This window comes from Gymnoscopelus braueri, assembly GCF_963280865.1.
Source record: "Gymnoscopelus braueri genome assembly, chromosome: 18".
Classification (NCBI taxonomy): domain Eukaryota; kingdom Metazoa; phylum Chordata; class Actinopteri; order Myctophiformes; family Myctophidae; genus Gymnoscopelus; species Gymnoscopelus braueri.
In genome coordinates this window covers 17,634,030-17,656,125 of record NC_137618.1, presented here as the reverse complement: position 1 = coordinate 17,656,125, position 22,096 = coordinate 17,634,030, and the positions used below count along the sequence as shown (strand labels likewise).

The window sequence follows — 22,096 nt, the reverse complement described above, 5'->3', positions numbered from 1 at the left end:
TCACTGCACAAGCCACTTTCATGTTTACAAGACGTCGTCGGGAGACTTATTGCATGTCACTGTTGAAAAGTACTGAATGTCCATATATCAACCCAGTGGAGTGTGATTCACAGGAAAGGTGAATGTAGCCTCCAGATCAGAACAACAGGCTTTTAGGCCACAAAGTCATAGGTTTGGGGAAAACTTGCACAACCCGCTGTTGTGCTACTACTCGTTTGCACCTTATCTCTAACCTCATGTACATATCTGCTGCTTATTTATGCTGTGTGTGTGTATATATGTAGATATCTTTGATCTTTTTTTACATGTTTATTCTTATGTTTTTCTCCCACTGATTTACACGTCTGAACCTGTGATGTGACAATGAAACTGATTTCAGATTTTGTGGTGTGGGCAAGGAGAAATTGAATGGCAACCCTAAAGGTACCTTTCATCTAGGCCGTCAGCCTACAATAACAGTGGAATTATGATTTTGCAGGGAGGTGATCTGCTATGATCAGGGTATCAGGGTTAGTGTCACGCGGGCATGGGGTGGGGGGGGGGCACTCAATATAAGCAGCATGTGTGCTTAGGAGACCTTTGGTAGCTAAATAAAGGTTAAAAATAACCAGTTGTAAATCATTGCATACTGTATGTAGTGCAGTGATATTGAGTGTAGCAGCCTGTGTGAGTGAATGTAGAGATTCTATGTTTCACACCACTGCCTGCTAAGTCAGAGATGATCAACGGCCAATTTGTCTACGTAACACATACTCGGTAAATTGACAATGCCCCCCATGGTTTTATTGAGCACATTCTTGGGAAACAACATGGCAGCTAGCAGTCACAGGGATCAAGTGGTCAAGACGCTCTCAGGTGTCGGTCTCAGATTTATGCCCTACTTCAGCTTTTTATAGAGATTTGATCTTCCAGGAGGAGTTATTTGTCACGCCTCCCAAAATAAATTGGTTGGTCTCCCGTGGGGGGTTTGGGGGTGTAGTTAGTGGTAGTCTCAGTGTTGGTTGTGACAACCCTCCCCCTGTCCCCCTCACCCTGTCATGTCACTGTGCGCGCTGCTGCTGCTCTCCCAGGCGAGCTGTGTATCTGTGACTCCCCCCACCATCCGTCGTGTGAACCCTGCTCTCAGTGGACCTCACAGACACCTGCTGGCCGTGTGCACTTGGAGGCTGTGTCTGATCTCTGGAGGAAGCACTAGTGGTCTCTGACAGAATGTTTGGATCAGAGCAGAAACTCTGAAAGATTAAAAACCTTTTTAAACAGAGAATCACAGCTCCTGCTGCTCCACGTGCCTGGAAGCATCTGAGCAAATTTAAGTCTCTTGCGAAGTGGAGCCATCTGGTAAAATCATGCCTGCCGATCACTGCAAGGTCCCAGAACCGATGGAAGTGATGGATTTAACCAAGCCTTCAAAGGGACATGCTGAACCTGTGATTAAGGCCCTTGTGGATTTTGCAGAGCAGCAGCGTCTTACAGGAGGGATGGACCCTTCGGTGGAATACGCTGATCACCACAACATCGGTGGAGATCATGCAGATGAGACTGCATCCTGTGTGCACTACAATGGGAATATGGAGAGCTTCGAGTTGTGCTCAACGAGTGAAGAGTCGTTTGAATTTGACCAAAGTCTAGATCGATGTGAGGCTTCTGAGTCGAGCAAAGTATTCAGCGAATGTGTTCAACACAGTGAACGCTTTAAACCCCCTGAGCGCTGTGCTAATCACGGCTTGGCCTCGGAATGTGGCCTGTGCTGTGAACATTGCACAGGACACTTCCAATTATCTCAGCAATGCAAGCCTTCCGATCAACAGTTTGAGTCGTTTGAGTCAGAGCCAAACAAATTAGCGGTGAACTGTGAGGCTTTTGGGCAATGTGAAAAGTCTGATTTCCAACCTGGCTACACAGACCCCCTCATATTATTGAAGCAATGGGAGGCTTGTGATCAGCAATCTGAATATTTTGAGTGTGAGCCAGAGACGTCAACAGAAGACATTGAAGCTTTTGACCCAAGCAGTAAGGCAGAATTCATACCCGACATCTCTGAACGCACCGAATCAATTGCGGATTCATTTGACTCTGACACTGGGCTATGTGAATACTATGAAAATCAAGGTGAAATCCATTACGGTGCAGAATACAGTGAAAGCTATCCATCTGAACAGGAGGATGAGCATTTTGAAATATGTGAATGTTCTGAGGACACCCACATGTTATCAGAAGAGAACAATTCTTCCCATTTTGACACCGACGTTGACCCTGATGAGAGGACACTCGCTCCGTATATGACTGAACAGTGTGAGGAAAGCCAGCTCGTTGAAGAAAGCTTCCACCATGTCACTGAATGCAATGCATCCACACAGTTATGTGAACTGGCTGAGCACAGTCTTTATGAAGCTGATGAAAGTGTACAGTGTGAGACAAATCAGCAGTTTGACACAAATCAACAATTTGAGACAATTGGACAGTTTGAGACAAATGAACAAGTTGAGACAAATGAACAAGTTGAAACAAATCAGCAGTTTGAGACAACTGAACAAGTTGAGACAAATCAGCAGTTTGAGACAACTGAACAAGTTGAGACAAATCAGCAGTTTGAGATAACTGAACTATATGAAACAAATCAGCAGTTTGAGATAACTGAACAATATGAGACAAATCAGCAGTTTGATATAACTGAACAAGTTGAGACATCTCAGCAGTTTGAGATAACCGAACAATATGAGACAAATCAGCAGTTTGAGATAACTGAACAATATGAGACAAAACAGCAGTTTGAGATAACTGAACAATATGAGACAAATCAGCAGTTTGAGATAACTGAACAATATGAGACAAATCAGCAGTTTGAGATAACTGAACAATATGAGACAAATCAGCAGTTTGAGATAACTGAACAATATGAGACAAATCAGCAGTTTAAGACAATTGAACAATATGAGACAAATCATGAGTTTGAGACAACTGAACAATTTGAGACAAATCAGGAGTTTGAGATAACTGAACAATTTGAGACAAATCAGGAGTTTGAGATAACTGAAAAATTTGAGACAAATCAGGAGTTTGAGACAACTGAACAATTTGAGACAAATCAGGAGTTTGAGACAAATCAGCAGTTTGAGACAACTGAACAGTTTGAGACAAATCAGCAGTTTGAGACAACTGAACAATATGAGACAAATCAGGAGTTTGAGACAACTGAACAATATGAGACAAATCAGCAGTTTGAAACAACTGAACAAGTTGAGACAAATCAGCAGTTTGAGACAACTGAACAATATCAGACAAGCCAACAGTGTGACACGAGTCAACAGCATGAGACTTTGGAGCAGTGCAACTCTCATGAGACCTGCGCCGGTCATTATGAGCAGACGGATGAGACATTGTTGGACCACAGCCCTGAGATTTGCGGAGAGGAGGATGTCTACTCGGAATGCTCCTCCAGTGACGTCCTTCAAGACTTGTCCTTCAAGACTTGTCCTGAATGCAGCGTCCCTTCTGAGCCTTGCTCCCAGTCTTCAGTGGAATCGGACAAAGGGGCTCATGAGGACTCTGAGCAGACCCAGTGGGAGTCTTTCGAAGAAGACGAGGGAGAAGAATGCCACGGAAACAAACCTGCCACCAGTGACGTCATCATCGAGCATTACTTTGACTTTTTTGACCGATCTGACGATTACAGGAAGCATTTTGCCCGAAGGCGGCCTTACACTTCCTGTTTCGATGGGGGAGATGTGGATGAAGAATTGAAAGCAGAGGTGCAGAAACCTGATGTCCAAAGCGGCCAGAAGATGCGTGAACGTCACTCTGAGAAAACCAACGAGGAGTCTCCTCCAATGGAAACTGGTGTTTCTGACAACACCACTTGTGTAGAGGTGTCATCACATGAGTCAGAACTAAGAGAGGGCGAATGGAAGAATGAAGTGGAACAGTTCTTTCATGAAGAAAATGAATCTGAGGCTGTGGATGCACAGGTGTCCTATGCAGAGCATGGTGCAACAGAGAAAGGCCATGGGACTTTTGTTGATGAAGCCACCGTGTCTGAGAGCCGCATTGGTGAAGTCGGCGCTGAAGGCGAAGCTGACACCCATCAATTCAGCCTCGAGGAGAACATGTCTGCGCCGCGTGCAAATGCCATTTTTGTTGAAGGCGATGCCTACGAGTATGAAAATCCTGATGCTCAAAATTATGACTGTGCTGATGACAACATCTCTAGTGTTAATCTACCCCAAGATGCCATTACAGAGGGCAAAACGGATGACATAAGTGTTCAAGTGGAGTCGAGTGAGGAGAAACTTGATGAATTACGTGACGGCGAAGACATTGTGTTCATGCTGTGTTCAGAAAGGGAGCCGTATTGGTCACTCATGGATGACGGAGAGACTTATGAGCCAGGTGTGGAAGACTACTATGCTTATCAAATAAGTATTCAGTCATCTGTTGACCGATTGGCTCATAGGAAAGCCAATGGGGATGCTTCCAAGTGTCCTGTCCTTGCAGAGGAGACAGAATCTCAGGATGGCAGAGATCCAGGTTGCAAAACCGCAAAATTTGGAATTATCGAAGTCATTGATCTGAGTGAAAGTTTAGTCCCGGTGTCTAATGAGGAAATAACAGCCAACGAACAAAGCAAGACTCCAACCCCTAACGACCAGTCTGGACTGAGTAGCATCACGAGGCCTGCTGTTGATATTGTTGATATTATTCACAGTGTATCACAACAGGAGGACGCCTCTGAACAAAGCAGGGATTCAGATGAGGAGCTGAGTGAAGATGAGTTCACTGATGCTTGTGAATGCGAGTACTGCGTTCCACCCTCAGAGCAGGTATTACATAGACTTTGCACCATAGCTGCAAAGCACTTGTGCCCCCTTTTGATCCATGTTTGGACAGCTGTGACTTGAACTTCCCACACCACAAAATTATTATTAACATAAATATCACAAAAAATAAGTTTAAATATATTAGATGAGTATTTATTTTTCCTCTATGGGTACTTTGAACATCAAACTGCAATAGATTGTGTTTCAGTAAAATACATCCTCAACGATCTTGTCCTACTTCTGTGACATTAACTTACTAATTTACTACCAGCCTGGGCAGGCTTGCAGGCTATCGCCTGGCACACGGACAGCTATTCTTGTTAACCTTTAAAAGATATCTCTGCTATTCTCTTGCCCTGATAATTTGCTCCACGGGGATACACACACATGCGTGCCATTTTCAACCCAACTCTAAAGCCTGAGTTATTTGTAGCTGCACACCGAAAATAGCAGATCTACAAGCTCTCCTAATTCTAAAAATCTTTTTAAACCATAAAAACAACCATTTCCATCCTTTCCCTTGTGAATAGAAGACCAGGAAAATTGTCCTCACAATTCAAACTCTACTATACTTGTGGGGACATTTGGCCTCACAAGTATAACACACACACACACACACACACACACACACACACACACACACACACACACACACACACACACACACACACACACACACACACACACACACACACACACACACACACACACACACACACACGTCAAAAGGCCAGTGTAGTGGGTAATGCTACCCTGTTCATCCATGCCAGCTCCTTTCAATAATGGAGTCAGTTTCACCAACACTGAGCTCTGAACACTTGTTGAGGGAAGAGATGGGCTGTAGTTGGGCCCTTGACACTACTGTGATATTTACACACTCCATCAACAGAGAACAACTGCTGTGCGCCCCCTCATGGACACACAATCGCACCAGTGTTGTCTCAAGCGACAACAAACACAGCCAATGTATGTCGTGGTGGCGCTACTAATTGAGACGGTAATTCCTTGCGGCTCAAAGCAATTTGTAGTCGTCATGCTGTATGTTTGGTTTGAAGTAGGCCACTGCGGCTGTTCTTGAGATTTCAAATATGTTTTAAGTGGGTCACTGTGGCTATACTCTTTGAGAGTTCATGTTTTAATAGTAGTTATTATTACCTGTCTGATATAATGTATCTAAGTCAGTTTGTTGGTTTTTCTGTGATCAGGTTCCAGCCAAACCGCTGCTCCCACAGATGAAGTCAAAGGATGCGGGGAAGATCTGTGTGGTGATTGATCTGGATGAGACACTAGTGCATAGTTCATTCAAGGTAAGCCGGCTGGCATGACCTATTTTATCTCCCCACCCTGGCCTGTGTATTGTTTTCCTACTGCTGCAGTGCACACTGGCACTGGTAATCAAATGGCCACTCATTAATCACTTAACCCTATGTTAAAAAAAATGCCAATCTACAAATTCGCAAACCCATCACGTAGCCACATGTTGTGAGCTTGGATATCTGCCACAAAATAGCCAACCTACAAAGCTTGGTCTGCGTTGGTCTGCTATTTTCAGCATGCAACACCTTTTCACAATGAAGTATACATTAAGCATAATTCTCTCAGACTGTAGGCCATTGGGTGAACCTGTACAAGATTGATACTTAAGCACTGGCAAATGTTCAAAAGTAGGGAATGCACTTTTCAATTAGGTTACCTGCCCAATTTAAAACAATTATTAGATGAAAAATAGTTCCAGTAAAAGTATTCTTTTCTATAATTTCACACACGTCATGTGGGAAATGATTTATTCTGTGCAATCCAGCGAGTCAAATGCAATCAGATGTGAGCTGCTTCCTCAATGCTGTGCTTAAGTAAGTGCTTCTAAAGCGAACCCCAAAGTTCTACTGAGATGTATTGAATATTATATATATTGGTAAGAAAGACAGAACCCTAATAATGCTGAAAAGGAAAATACTCTTCGCTCTCTGCTTGGATCAAATGTTTGAGAGAGAGAGAGAGAGCGAGCGAGTGAGAGAGAGATCCGCTTCCTTTTGGCATTGATTTCAGCAGACGATGGGGGGGATGGCAAAAGTTATAAATAACTTTTTAGCAGCTTTCATACAGGTTATACATAGGCTACTGAATGTGTATGTTTTCATGTCTCTCTCTGTCGTGCCAACTGTGAAATAAACGTATAGACCAGGTTTTTCAGGACAAGGACCCCTTAGCTGAGAGAGAGTTGAAGCAAGGACCCCCACTACATATTGTGCAGTATAAAATTGTGTTGCAGACTTTTTCATAGATTTAATAGATAGCTTCATAGACTAGTTTGATAGCACTATCATCAGTTTTGTGTAAATGTTTTTTGTTAACGCATGATCTTTCTATTGATATGTTGGATTCATGTTTGTGTATTTTCAGACATTTAACCACTTATACCCTCAATGCTTAGTAACTTGACCTTTGGCTTTGTACTTGGTCTGCTCTTTTTTCCCTCTACACCAAACCTCTTTGCTGGAAATAGCCGATCTACGCGACGCGTTGTGAGCTTGTACATCTGCTATTTTCAGAAAAATTCGTTTCAAGTGGTTATTGTAAAAAAAAAAAAAAAAGTAACCTTGAGGATCCCGGCCAAGGGGGCCCTTAGCACCGGTTGAAACCCCATGGTATAGAGTCTATACCATGCTTCTATAGTAGGCAAACCCACAATGCAATGTTTTATTTTCATGAGTGTTGCGTGCCAACGTCAGTGGCATTACAAAGTTACATAAAATGTGAGCGGCAAAAAAGCCGAAAACCTACCACTTCCATACAGAATGGGAGGAAGACTTTCACTATGTCCCATTCCAAGTGTGTTTGCTTTATATACTGTATATAACGTTAGCATCGCTATTCCAAAGAAATGTGGAGAGACATTTTCACAATTCTCTACATATTTTTCAATGGTTTTCTTTAAGTATTTTAGACATAGAATAATATTCTTTTGGTCGGTAGATCTTGTTGGTAATTTTAAATGTAGTTCTCAAGTCAACAAAGTGTGGGCGCCCCTGCTATAGACTATGGTCAGTGGTATGCATGGTACAGTCACAACAAATCATTCTAGACAGGCTTTAATAGAAAGTAGTAGATATTTAATGTAGGGGGAAAACAGCCCTGAGGGACTCAGTCAACAGTACTAACATTCATTTAAAAAAGTTGCATACACAAAGCTGCCTGGTGTTTACAAAATTGGGAAAAATAACAATACCATTTTAATAAAAAGTAAATCACACAATTTACAAAAACATGGTAACAGAGGGTTAACAAATAAAAACAAGTATGTAAAGAGGCAATGCAGCATAGATTAGGTGATTTATGGAAAGACTTTTCTGAACAGGTGTGATTTTAGAAGTGATTTAACCGATTTAAAACCGGGAAAGCATCTGTGTCATTTTAGATTTTAGCTATACTGATTTTTAGCTTTGTAGCAACACAAAACTCTTCGGATTTGGAACAGTGGTTTAGAACATTGGCTCTCAAAAATAGCAGATATACAACTCGTGCCGCGCTGGGAGCTTGTACATCTGCTATTTCTGAACATTTTAGGGAAATCTTGAGTCTATGAAAATTATTGCATAATTTAGATTTTCAGATGGGGGTCCACGGCTAAATTCATATCATTTTGGGGGTCCTTGGCACAGAAAAGTTTGAGAACCACTGATTTAGAAGTTATTTGTGGAATCGGTCTTGGGTCTTAACACATTGATTGCCAGAGTTATTTCAGATTTTTTAGCTGTTTTATGCCAGAGATTTTTCATTGAGAAAAAAAAAGTACTCAGGAGCCGAGATACAGAATTTTTAAGTTTTAAGTTAACAAGGAAGTGGATAGGAGTCTAAATCTTCAACAAATCATATCTCCTTGGTCTTTGGGTCAAATTTAAAAAAAAATAAAGTAAAAAAAAACAACTTTTTTTTTCTTTTCCAAAAAACGCATATATATGCGTTCTTTGCAAGCAAGTGATGGATTATAAAGAACGCAAAGAACGCATATATGCGTTCTTGGCAGTCAATGTGTTAACATGATACAGAATCAGCTTGTTGGATAGCCTCAGGTAGCACATTCCAGTGGGAGCTTGGACAGCAAAAGCCACCATTAGGTGTGACCTTGAAAAGCGCCCCACCTGACTGAGTACCTCAGGGCAGGCTGCGGAGAGGCTCACAGGGAGACGGAGCTCAACAATATGTTGGGGGTGCAAGACCTTTTTGAGCCTTGAAGGTTAGTAAAACAATCTTAAAATCAATTCTAAAAACAAAAGGGAGCCAGTGAAGAGATGCCTGCACGGTGGTGATATGAGCTTCTTATTTTTGGTCAGAAGCCTGGAAGCAGCATTTTGGACTAGTTGCAAACAGGAAATGGATTTCTTGGTTAGATATGTAGAGAGCATTGCAGTAATTGAGGTGATATGTGATACATGCATAATTACCTTCTCTAAATTGGCAATGGATAGCAAGATTTTTTTCCTTTTTACTATGTTTCTCAGTTGGAAGAAACAAGTCGGAACATTCTCTTTAATATTGTACTTATTTTATTTTTTTATTTAGCTTTTTACCCCTTTTTCTCCCCAATGTAGTCGTTATGCCAATTGATTCCTACCCACACACTTGCTGTGTTGTCACTGCTGTTGTATCTTACTGATTCACCTGCCAGTGAGGAGACCCCACCGGGAGGGCGTAAAGCCTTCATCCTACTCCTCCCGCCCAACACTCCCTGCTGACAAGCGCCGCCCCAGCCCGTAGGATTACGTGCAGTGACAATTATCACCCCTACCACTACCCTGTTAATTTTGTACTTTAAAACAGAGATAATCTGAATAAATTAAAACACCTTTATTTTTGGGAACTGGTTTCACATTAATCAACAAACTGCCCAGATCATCTTAGATAGAAGCCCTCGTTGCTCAGCTGATACCGACAATAAGTTCAGATTTTCTTTTCATGTGCATGAAAACATGTTGAGCAAGCCAAGCTCACCAATGCATAACTAGTGTGCTGAATCACACATACATATGTACGTATATTTTCTCTTTCTATCTTTCTCTTCTTCGACGGTGGCTGAGGCATTTTTGCGTGCGGATAGGATACTGGCAGCAGCGACTACTGAAGCCAAAATGCTGTGTTGCTTGCCGTGTAGCCTATTCGAGGAGTGACCTGTTATGCAAAGTAGCCATTTGGGTACTTGGCTCATGAATCGAGGGGGACGCGTTCTAGCGTGCACGCGCATGCACATTTGTACCACACCGTGGTGTCGTGCGAAGCAACCTGTGCACCCCTGCCTTTCCCTCTACACCAAATCTCTGCAGAAAATAGCCTATCTACAAGCTCACAACACGTTGCATTGTATGCTTGTAGATGGGCTATTATCATCGAATAATCGGGATGCTATAGGTTTCATGTGGTCAGTTTGATACCTTTTAAGGTAGCGGTTAAGTGAACAGTAACTCATCGATACCAGATGACCATGCTAACCGGTCACGTGAAATTATGTAAGGGATGCCATGCCTTCATCCAGCTCGGGTCACAGTCTGCCTCAAAGGATGTCACTGGATATTGCACCCAGCCAAGTGTAAACCGGGTCAGACCCTGTAAGCTCCATGTTTGGTACAAAGAACCTTATAAAACTAACTTTAAGGTTGACATACATACTAAAATAGCATGTCAGAAAATGTGACTGTAGTATCTGAGACGGTGTTATCAGGAGAAGAAAGGAAGTTACTGTAGGTCATTGTGTTGCCCTCTGGTGGTTGTTTTCAGAGTTTATTTGCAAAAATTATAAATCCGAATAACATGCAGAAGCAAGAGGAAAGGAAAACATACTGTAGGTCCACTCAAAGAATTTCTCTTGAAAGTAGATAGCAACAAACCATAAGCATTTTGTGTGTTCATGTTCCTGAGAGTTGGTTTTATAGCCAATGGCAAAGTAATGTTTAAGACATTTGAGACAACAACAAAAAAACGGTTGTGTGGGACATATTTCTTTTGGTACACTTTTGATGTCAAATTGCAGTTTTATTAGTTATTCTCCCAGAAACAATGGTTTGAACTGCAAGAGTGGGGGGAAATTTATTTTATTACTTACAATATAAAGCATTTCAACTGTATTTGTGCATGAGCTCGATCACATTTTCATACATCTTAATGTATAATGCCGATATAGGTCACTGTGCAATGTCGTGCGTGTTGTCAGCATGTCTTTATGGTGATGTCAACATTTTAAGAGGCTTATTTTACGTGCTAGATCAACCACTAACTAAAATAAATGTGGCATTTTATGAGTGTTGTCAGATACCCTGCAGACCATATATTATAATGATGAAAGTCACAAGAGCCGGATTATTTACAAAGGGTCGTGTTATTTACAAGACGCTGAGGCTGCGTCTTTACTTTGGCACCGTGACACAGCTCCACATTTTGTTTTTGCCAGCGCTTCACTGTCTCCATTAGAAAGATCAGATTTGAACTCTTTTCAGCTGGATGAAAGAAATATTAAATTCTGTGGTTGATTCTCATTTTAACAGCCGGTGAACAACGCAGATTTTATCATTCCAGTGGAGATTGATGGAACGGTTCACCAGGTATGTACAGTACACACATTATGAGTTTTCAACCTTTTACTCGTGTTCCTCTACATGTTGTCTGCCTATTATGCTTCATTCAGGATAAACAATATGGTGCAATATATTGACGGAACGACCAAAATAGAAGTCACACTTTCTTTGCTATGCTTCCTGTCTCACCCCCCAATCAAAATAGTTTTGAGACCCCTGCCGTGCTAAAGCAGGGTAGGTGTCAAGTAGTGGTGTGGTGGTGTTTGATTTGTAAAAAAGCTGGGGAACATTTTCATAAACTTAAGCCATTTTCAACCTTATCTTCATATATTGTATTTGGTCCTCACTAATGCTCATTAATAGATGGCACCATTTCTGTCTACTGGCTCTGTGTCCTAGAGGTGGGCTATAGTCAGTACAGAACATGCCTACCAATAACATCATCGATTTCTATTCCAAGCTGATAGAAACTATAGCCTTTCTCTTCCTGGAAAGTCAGCATGCTATAATGGAAGCCATTGTTCTTGTATTAACACATTGAATGCCAATCGCGTAGATCTACGCGAACCTATTTAAAGCCGCAGCGTGCCAGTCGCGTAGATCTACGCGAACCGCTGATTCCCATTGATTTTGCCCCAGGTGCACTTTCAGAATTTTTTTGATCCATTTCCGTTTCCGGTTTCCGGTCGGAAACATAATTATTCGGGTTCCGTTTTTTTCGATCGTATCCGCTTCCTGTCTGGGATCCTGTTTAAAACTCGATTTTCTCGGTTGTTGTTTTTCTCCTCGCTGATCACTGTTTATGGTTGATCGGCTGTATCTTCAAGATGGCGGCACGGATTTGGAAACTATTTTCGCTGGCCGTTTCTCACGGATCCGCCGTGTGTTTAGAACCAAATGAACGCGCACTTTTAACTTATTTAGCGAGGTCTGTGGCGACATGAAAAAAACAAAAAAACAACAATAAAACGCTGGCACTGGTGAGTACATTATGAGATTAAACTCTGGCATGGAATGTGTTAATAAATAAAATGAAATAAAAAAGTTTGAAATCTTGTCTGAAATGACCAAAACTGCCTACCGATGATGAACTTTTGAACTATCCACAGCCCTTCTCTGAGACACAGAACAAGTAGACAGAAATGGTGCCATCTTATAATGTGTGAGGACCAATTACACAGCATGAGGAACTTGATAGAACAGGGCCCGCTTCTCCATTGGAATCAATGGACGCGGCCTCCCTGTTCTATTCTGTCACCCTATTACTTTGAATGGTGTGCTTGTTCTATATAGGAAGTTGGGAATGGTGTGCTCGTTCTATATAGGAAGTTGGGTTGAAAATGGATGAAGTGGTTCTTTAAAATATACTTCTTCGTACAAAAAAAACGGCAAATAGCCAATCTACAAGCTCAGGACGCATTGCGCTGCGACACGTTGTGAGCTTCTAGATTGGCAATATTAGCATTTTTGATAAACTAAACTAAAATGTTGACGTATTTTGACACATTTTGAAAATTGAGATATTATCAAACATATTAGACAGACTCAGTCTGACCAGAAGCAGGGATACCCTCAACACCGCCCCCCCCCCCCCCCCCCAAGCAAATCCACCCCTGGACACTACCCTGCGACCGGTAACCAAAATATATATTACGTACGTATCTCTATGACTATACGGTAAGATGGTGGTGCTCTCAGTGGTAGCTGTAGTAATGCTGTCGCTAGTTACCTGACAGTAGCCGTCTCTGTTGATGGCTTCCAGCAGCAGGGAACTATTTCCGTGGCCTGACGACATGACGAAACCCTGGATGGCTTCTCAGAAATCACCGGCCATCAATCTCAGGCTGTATAGTGCATAATATGCCCAGCTCAGTGGCCCTGGGGGAATGGCAGCGACTATTGGCTGATGGCTTTAAATGGTAACTGTGACCCCGTTGTGCCGGTGCCTCCCAGGAAGACAGAAGAGCCTTGTTGTGTGGAGGGTTTGGGTCTGTTTCAAGTAATCCAGGATAGGCTTGTTTTTTAAAAAGGGGGAAAGCCTATTCGGGATAACTTGGTTCAGAACCAAGACCAACGGCATCATAGTGGGAGTGGATCTAAGATAAATAAATACAGGAAATATCCTTTCATTGAAAGTTAGTTGTATAGCTGTTTTTTGTTTTAAAAAAAAGAAGTAAAATAATAATGTAAAAAAACTTGAAAAGGAGGCAAATGATGTGGATATTCATAAAACATCACCATGAAATTAAATAGTGTTTGGTCAATTATTTTAATTGAAAGATAGATTCATACTAATTGACGTTGGATGATATCAAAGAGAAATTCGGGCTTGTTTCTTGGGATGCCCCAACACATCCCTGTTGATGGATGTTTTGAATGAGCTGTGGGGTTTACTAATGTTGACAATAATGTCTGCCTGCAGGTGTACGTGTTGAAGCGACCCCATGTCGATGAGTTCCTCAAGCGGATGGGGGAGTTGTTTGAGTGTGTTTTATTCACCGCAAGCCTATCCAAGGTGAGATTGCTGATCTAAATGTGACTTCATATCGCAGCCAGACAAGCCATTAAACGGTCGTTGATAATCTCACTGCTAAGCATGGAAAAAAAATATTTTCTGGTTGTTTTTACGTTATGCTTTGAATGGCAGGCAGGCTATTTTCCCCCAGCTCTGATTTACTACTGACCTACTCGCAGGCATGCACGCATGCACACACACACACACACACACACACACACACACACACACACACACACACACACACACACACACACACACACACACACACACACACACACACACACACACACACACACACACACACACACACACACACACACACACACTAGTAGTATTCTAGATGTGAGTGCTTTGCACTGATTTACAATCCTTCCCTAACCCCCTAACCTAACCTTCATCTTTAACATGTGTAATGTTAAACCACCATGAACCTTTACCTAACGCTAATTTTGGAAGGCTTTTTCTTCTCCAATCTAAACACTTCCTTCAGTGCATAAATGTATGCATACTTAATTAAAATGTGTCATAACTTTCTTTGTGAGACCTTTGAGGACTCGACAGTTCTGTTGTAATTAGTTTTCATTATCTTACATTGTTGTTTTTGTTTGATTTTTATTTCTTTAACATCTTGCCTACACAATCTAGGTCCTTTTGTTTTATGCTTCAGCAATTTTTATATGCATGCATATAAACGCCAAACTCCAATTATAGCCATACAACACAGACACGCATGCATACACACACACACACGCACACGCACGCACGCACGCACACACACACACACACACACACACACACACACACACACACACACACACACCACACACACACACACACACACACACACACACACACACACACACACACACACACACACACACACACACACACACACACACACACATTAGTAGTATTCTAGATGTGAGGGCTTTGCCCTGATTTACAACCATACCCTAATAACCCCCTAACCTTCACCTTTAACACGTGTAATGCTAAACCCCGGCTTAGCCTAATTTTGAAAGGCTTTTTATTCGAATCAGTCCTTCAGTACATAATTATATTTATGTATACCTAAGACTAATTCTAAATCCCAACTTCAATAATTAACGATGTTCACAACCCTTTTTCAGACCTTTGAAATCTCAGTTTTGTTGTAATTCGTTTTCATTATCTTACATGGTGGTTGTTGTGTTTTTTTATCTAACATTTTACACCCACAATCAGCATTTTGTATTTTTTTATGCTTCAGCAATTGTAAATAAACCCCAAGCTCCAATTATAGTCATACAACACAGACACACACGTGCTTGAACACACACTTAAATATAACCATATAATGTAACACACACACACACACACACACACACACACACACACTCGCACTCGCACTCGCACAAACACAAACTGGGTACTATTTAAAGACGGTTTCACATAGTGTGTTTGTTTTCCCCTGCTGGCAGTATGCAGATCCAGTGTCCGATCTGTTGGACAAATGGGGAGCGTTTCGGAGTCGCCTCTTCCGTGAGTCATGCGTTTTCCACAGAGGGAACTATGTCAAGGACCTGAGCAGATTGGGTCGAGACCTCAACAAGGTCATCATCATCGACAACTCCCCAGCATCCTACATCTTCCATCCGGACAACGCTGTACGCTGGCATTCTTTTTTTCCTTTTTTCTCTCCAGTACTTTGACACAGAAGTGTTTGTTTAGAATACTCAAATCTGTGATAGTTTTGCTACAATTGAGTACATCAAGTAATTTTCTCCCCAAAAAAAAATCCCTAAAGGAGCATTACATTACCTCTATCTTTGCCCTCATTTAGCGTATCAGGATGTATGAATATGTATAGGTTGAATCCTGCAGAATATGTGCTAAGGTACAGTACATGGAGTAGTTTGTAATCCCTTCATGCCCTATGTTTCCCATTCCCTCCAGGTTCCCTGTGCTTCCTGGTTTGATGACATGTCGGACACAGAGCTCCTGGACCTCATCCCATTCTTTGAGAGACTAAGCAAAGTGGACGACATCTACGATATTCTCAAGCAGCAGAGGACTTCCAGCTAACACAAGCAGAGAAAAAAAAATCGCAAACGAAAATATTCACCAGCGACTCTTCGTCACGGGGCCACTGCAAGCTGGGAGTGGCGGCTCCACGTTGCTTCCCACCACAAGGACCACAATGCAAAAAAAGGAAGAGAAAAGAAAAGAAAAAGTGCATCTTAATGTCATTTAACCACTTAAAGCCCATATACTTAGTTGACCGGTGTCCCCCAGTGCTCTATACTAGGTCTGCTCCTCCCCCCCCCCCCCCCACTCTACTCTAAATCTCTTTGTCAAAAATAGCTGTATTTTTGCCAAAATCGAAATATAAAAATGGACTGAGATGTATATTAACTTGTGGCCAAGAAAAGAACACAACACGGTTTCCTGTGCCTTGATCTGAAGCCAATTTCAGGCCAATTTGCAAGCAACTGAAACTGCTTTTGAAAAATGTTTTAATAGGTAACTCTACTCTTTTTCTTTTTCACTGGCTGTTTTCTTTTTTTGATAGAATAACATTTTAAGACTGAAGAGAAGGTTAAACGACTTCCTAAGAATGAAGCCTATTTGCAGTGCAATGCAGCTGGCATCTTGGTCAACTTTCACTATTCTATTCCCTCAGCAGAAGTTGTGGCAATATGGACTTTTTTAATGGTGGCATAAACCTGGAATGTGTAAAGGCATTGTGCCAATCTTCAAGTGCAACTGAACCCTCGCAATCCTTTTTATTTCCCCCCTACAGTACATTCTAGCGATCGTTTTGTTTTTTTGTAATTAACATTTGAACAAGTCCTTCCATAGACAAATAACAGTTTATTGAACACTTTTTTTGTTGTGATGGACTGAATTCTTACCTAAAAGTATGTACTTAAAGACAATCAACAGTTCAATAATCGTTAGATAGATAAGCTTTATATAGATTTATTTTCAACATGTCATACTTCACTACAATATGGACATGTTGATCAAAAACACTATATGCACCTTTAGCAGCATTCTGTGCCAAGCAATGAACAACACACCATTTGTGGCCAAAAATGCCATATTTAAAGCTAAGAAAAAAAGAGATATCTTTTCATGGTATTTGACATGAACGAAAAGGCAAGCAGGCAGTAAACCACCATGGTTGAATGTAGTTCTTATAAACTACAACACATATGATTTACCATAATCACTCAGCCCTGAAAATCTGGAATAACAATATTAAGGTATTATGACCATTTCAGCGATTATATGATGCCCGTCTGACTCTCAGATTAGGTCATGATCTTGACTGATCGCTTTTTAATCTAGACTAGACTTTTTTTGTTGTTTTTAATCTTGTTGACTACATACTTAACACACACGTCATGGAGAAGCAGTGTTAAAGACTGGACATTCAAATCACTCAGAAGCTGAACTGCCAGCTCTCTCCAGACGCAACACCTGCAGACCCGTTGGACTTCTCAGCATATCTGAGTGACTAAACAAAGTGCCATTTTGGACGTGGTGAGATTATTTTTGTACATAAATCAGGTTTTAGGTTACCTTTTTTTCTTTTTTTTTATGAATGCCATGTTGAAAGATGTAATGTTTCCCTTTTTGTTTTTAGATGAACAGATGTCGGCAAAGGAATAAAGCGGTTCACCCATTGATAATGCAATGATGACGATTATGTCTGCATGGGGAGGTAGAAATGGTTTGTAACGTGCAAATAGAAAATCTTTGAGGAGTGTGTACTTGCGCACGTGTGTGTGTGTGTGTGTGTGTGAGAGTGTGGCGTTTTGGTTTCAAAAGACAATTTGTATTGTCCCCATTGTTGGAACTTGATTGTGAGCTCCTTCTTGTATTGTGTAACAACAGTTACTATAAGTGTACTCAAATCACAGCCTCGTCATCAGTTTGATGGGTAAAATGTGTAGCAGACTATTCCTAGAGACTAAAATATTGAGTGTTCATTTAAAGGTGGTGGAAGTGATATTTCTTTGTTAAAATAAGTCTTAAAGAGCTCTTTATTCTGATAGTATTCATTGCTATAGAGTGTTCCTTTAGTAACAGGGGTCTCCCTATCTCTCCAGCTCTTTAATAAACAAGAAAAAAAGAAAAGGATTCAGGCATACCAATCTTATCCAATCAGGAGAGAGAAGGATTCAGGCCGGGATAGCAATTTTATCCAATCGGGAGAGAGAACTCGATCAGGATACTGTACATGATAAACAATTGGAAGCAATGACACAAACAATGAGCAGACAACTAAGCCTGGAACAGGAACAAGCTGGTAAATTATCTTTGTGGGGTTCACTCGCCTGATTGTATAAAATTGCCATTCCAACAAATTACATTTTCTGTTTATTAAAGAGCTGGAGAGACGGGGAGATTCCTGTTACTGAACAAACACTCAGTGATTAGACGATCAGAATATACCTGTAGAGCTCTAACAGAATGTACCTGTAGAGCTCTAACCTTTTTTTTTTATTACAAAAACAAATCACTTACACCACATTTAACTATTTGAGAGTACAAATATACACTCTTGGGAGTTACAAATGGATGGATAAATGAACACCCAGTCTGTTGATGTGTGTATGAATGGATGGATTCCAGTGTCGGGGTTTCAGTGGGACTGTGTCAAATGTGAGTAGGCCTATTTCCCTTGGTTAAAAAAGAAACAAAAATAATAACTTTGAAAATACGTAACTAATGTAACCTTTTATGAAATAATGATTTAACTTTTTTACTGTATGCAACAAGAGTATTAACTTTGACACTCAAGTAAAGAAAGTGGCCTAAGATAATGTGTTTTGAGTTTTTAAGTGGCTGCTGACGAATGTTCATGTTTGAAAACAAAAGACAGCTAAGGCGAATTTGTACTTTGCATCAATAAAGCGTGTTTTATTGAAAGAGGACAGATTTTCACTACCCTACATTTTCCATACGACCCTAATGTTCAAGACAACATGGATGCACGGGCAACGAGTAAAATGGAAAAATGGAATATAGAATAGACTTCGTATGAAAACATCTTTCGTTCCCCATTAAGTTGAAATATCAAGACCCTTCGCCTTTTAAGTAACTAACAACTACACAGTAAAATTCCCAGTGTTAATTAAACTCTTGAGAGTACAAATGGAACCAAATGGACCCATTAACACTCAGGATTTTCCTGCGAAGTCATATTCAACCACATCTCTTTTGTAAATCAAATGATTTTGGCCCAATGTATTTACATTACAAGCCTTTTTTTATTACGAGACAGAACCCCTTTCTTTCACACAACCTTGAACCATCAATCATAAAATGTAAAAAACAATGACTATACAATGGACAAATGATGAAAAATACACAAGACACTTTTAAAGGTTAACGGTCATTTGTCACAAACCAGGTTAAATTCCAAAATCTCTCATAGTGGTTGGAACCCCTATTAATTTAAAACTCAGCGAAATCTAAGCTTGAGATGCAGGAACAGCTGAAAATTATTAATGGTAACGGCTGCTGTCTAGAAAAGATTAGCATGGTATTTTAATATGGTAATAACCTCAAAATGGTATCCTCTCTTACTATAAATAATAGAAATCAGAGACCCACCACAACAGCCACACAAACCATGCTGTGATATATGGAGTAATTGCACAGAATGAAGAAATGCCTCATAAAATCCTCAGCTAATTTAATTAGTTAGAAATGGATTTAAATGAACACTGAGGACTTTACGGTGTACATTGCTTAGACAGAAACCTGGTGAATAAATATGCAATAAGTAATATGCACGTTCTAGTTGAGAGAACATCTCAATTTTAGCTTCTACCCTCAGCAACCCTGTAATCAATCATTCTTAAAATCTACTAATGCAAACTGGTGAAAGTGCACAGCAAAATCCCCAGTGTTAATTTAAAACTGAGAATGAAAGTAACTCTCAAGACTTAAATTAATGAGGATTTTGCTGTGTGTCTGAATTCACTTGGCTTTTTGAACCCCATTAGGAATTTCAACATGACACAGAAGCATGGACTGTATGGGCTCCTTTTACACAAAAACAAAGATGTAGAATTAATGATAAAGAATAGGAATAATTCTTGCTTCTTGAATAAATCGATACATTTGTGTAAATAATGTAGCCAAAGTGCCACTGATTTTCGTTCAAGTTCACAACTTAGGCTACATTCAATACTTGGAACTTTTAGCCTTTGTATTTTTAACCAAGAAAGGTGTCAGTTAAATATAAATTATAAGCTGACGTTTCAAATCAGTCAATGCTGACTGTCAATTTGTTTTTAGATTGGATGTACAGTAAGAACTTTTAATAAGCACAAGATTTCCACTTGTTGAAAAGGAAAAGAAAGAAACTTCCATTCATTAATTTAGTAAAAACATCTTAATTTTAGCCACTGCTGCAGTGCCTCTTCGGTTTCACATCTTGAAAAAGTAAAAAACAAATAATCCCTTTTAATGAGGTGATGACACTTTGAAGATGACACCGTCACTCAGGGATCACCTGCGAAATAAGAGCAGAGAAGAAATGAGCATGTGAACTGGAGAGCATCCATCAGTATGCCTGGCCTTATTCTGTCAAAACACACACTTGTTTATGCTGCACTTGATATATGTTTTCAGTTTCCATTACACAATAGTCAAAACATTTGAAGATAGTGTTGTCCACTGAGCCCTTTTCAATCTGATGTCATTATTTTGGGCACGTCATTATAGGCAAACATTTTCGAAATGTTAAATCATTTTTAAAAAAATGTACAAATGTTTTCAAACAATAAACAAAAATAGCAGATCTACAAGCTCACATGGCGTCACATTAACTAGTTTAGCTATTTTCAAGTATGAAATTTGTAACCAGATGAATTGACTATTTTCGCCGTTTTTGTGCAGCACCGTTGTACGACAATTTGACAAAGTATAAAACAAGGCTTAAGTAGTGTCATGTCAGACATCTCCGCCTACTGATATGTCTGGTGACGTCTAACTTCAATGAATGGTCTAAAACGGGATGAAAACATTTTAGCTTCACAGAAGTAGTAATTGTTCGTGTCAAATTGTTGAAATACTACATATATAATTTATATAAAAATGTGTTTCTGGATTACTTGATTAATCGAAAAAGTAATTCATACAACAATTGCTTAGAAAAGAATCGATAGTCTCGGCCCTATTTCAAAACTCATCACAAACGATAGATGGAAAAATGGGGGCATGTAAGGCCAAGTGCCCAGTATTGCAGAAAGGCAACCTGAATTTTGGTCAATAGGTGCTTCTACAAATGCCATTCTAGAAATACTTCAAGGGTCAAGTACTGTGATACTTTTCCAATGGCTCGCATAGCGATCTGCAAGGCCGGGGTGGGGTCCGGACTCATTTCATCTTGGGAAAGGAGTCAGAACACTCTCTGAACCACACACCATACCGCCTTAGAGCTATCGCACTGACAAAACTCACTGACCTTGACTCTGCACGTTCAGTTATTGGTCACTTATCAGTTCCGTTTCCGTTTAGTTTTGCGTTCAGTTTATAGTCAAGTACTTTTGTACAACAACAAGTGTAGCCCCCCCCCCCCCCCCACACACACACACACAAGTCAGACGAATGAACCTAATACTCTCATTAATTGGCAACATAATAAAACTAAAAATAGTTTACTATCCTGGCCTACACGCAGCCCTGGATATCTGTTCCAGATCACTTGACCTCTATGCCCATGAATAGAGTTGGATCATAAATAAAGAATTTAGCACATACAGAAGCCAGCAAATGTATATCTTGCCTCGGGCTTCAAGAGAAATGTCATGTGATGCTGCAGAATTCAACCATATTGAATTCTGTTATATTCCCACCATGACTTATATCAATCAATCAAAACTTAATTTACATTAAAATGCAATACTGTTCCTTTTACATTAAGTGGAAGTGCACAAATGAAAATTTGATCATAATTGAACAAAGCACAATAACATAATTGAACAAACCTACAATAGAGAGAATTTATAAAATTGTGATTTAGTTTAATTAATTTGAAAGGAGAAAATCTATGAGTGCAAAAGGATACACCATAGGGCTTGATCTATGGAATAGTGCTTTTTACCAGGGAAACACTGTATTATAGCAGCATGTTAAGAAAATAATCAGAAACAAGTCCATGTTAATATTTATAAGCAAGTGCAAGAATCTTAGAATCT

The 22,096-nt window shown here is 40.3% G+C and overlaps 2 protein-coding genes across 9 annotated transcripts in view; one reads left to right on the top strand and one right to left on the bottom strand.

Moving 5' to 3' along the window:
* The window catches only part of LOC308073887 (carboxy-terminal domain RNA polymerase II polypeptide A small phosphatase 1-like), a 30,606-nt gene extending 12,055 nt beyond the window's left edge, over positions 1-18,551 (top strand). Inside the window, exons 3-7 of the mRNA XM_080413127.1 lie at positions 6,020-6,121; positions 11,348-11,404; positions 13,800-13,892; positions 15,356-15,541; positions 15,831-18,551. Of these exons, the coding sequence (XP_080269253.1) occupies positions 6,020-6,121; positions 11,348-11,404; positions 13,800-13,892; positions 15,356-15,541; positions 15,831-15,959 (567 nt within the window). The 3' untranslated portion in view covers positions 15,960-18,551. The remainder of the gene's footprint in view (positions 1-6,019; positions 6,122-11,347; positions 11,405-13,799; positions 13,893-15,355; positions 15,542-15,830) is intronic.
* The window catches only part of obsl1b (obscurin like cytoskeletal adaptor 1b), a 54,422-nt gene continuing 49,034 nt past the window's right edge, over positions 16,709-22,096 (bottom strand). For all 8 annotated transcript variants that reach the window (XM_080413119.1, XM_080413120.1, XM_080413122.1 and 5 more), the window contains one exon: positions 16,709-20,409. In XM_080413119.1, coding sequence (XP_080269245.1) covers positions 20,399-20,409 — 11 coding nt within the window. In that variant the 3' untranslated portion in view covers positions 16,709-20,398. The remainder of the gene's footprint in view (positions 20,410-22,096) is intronic.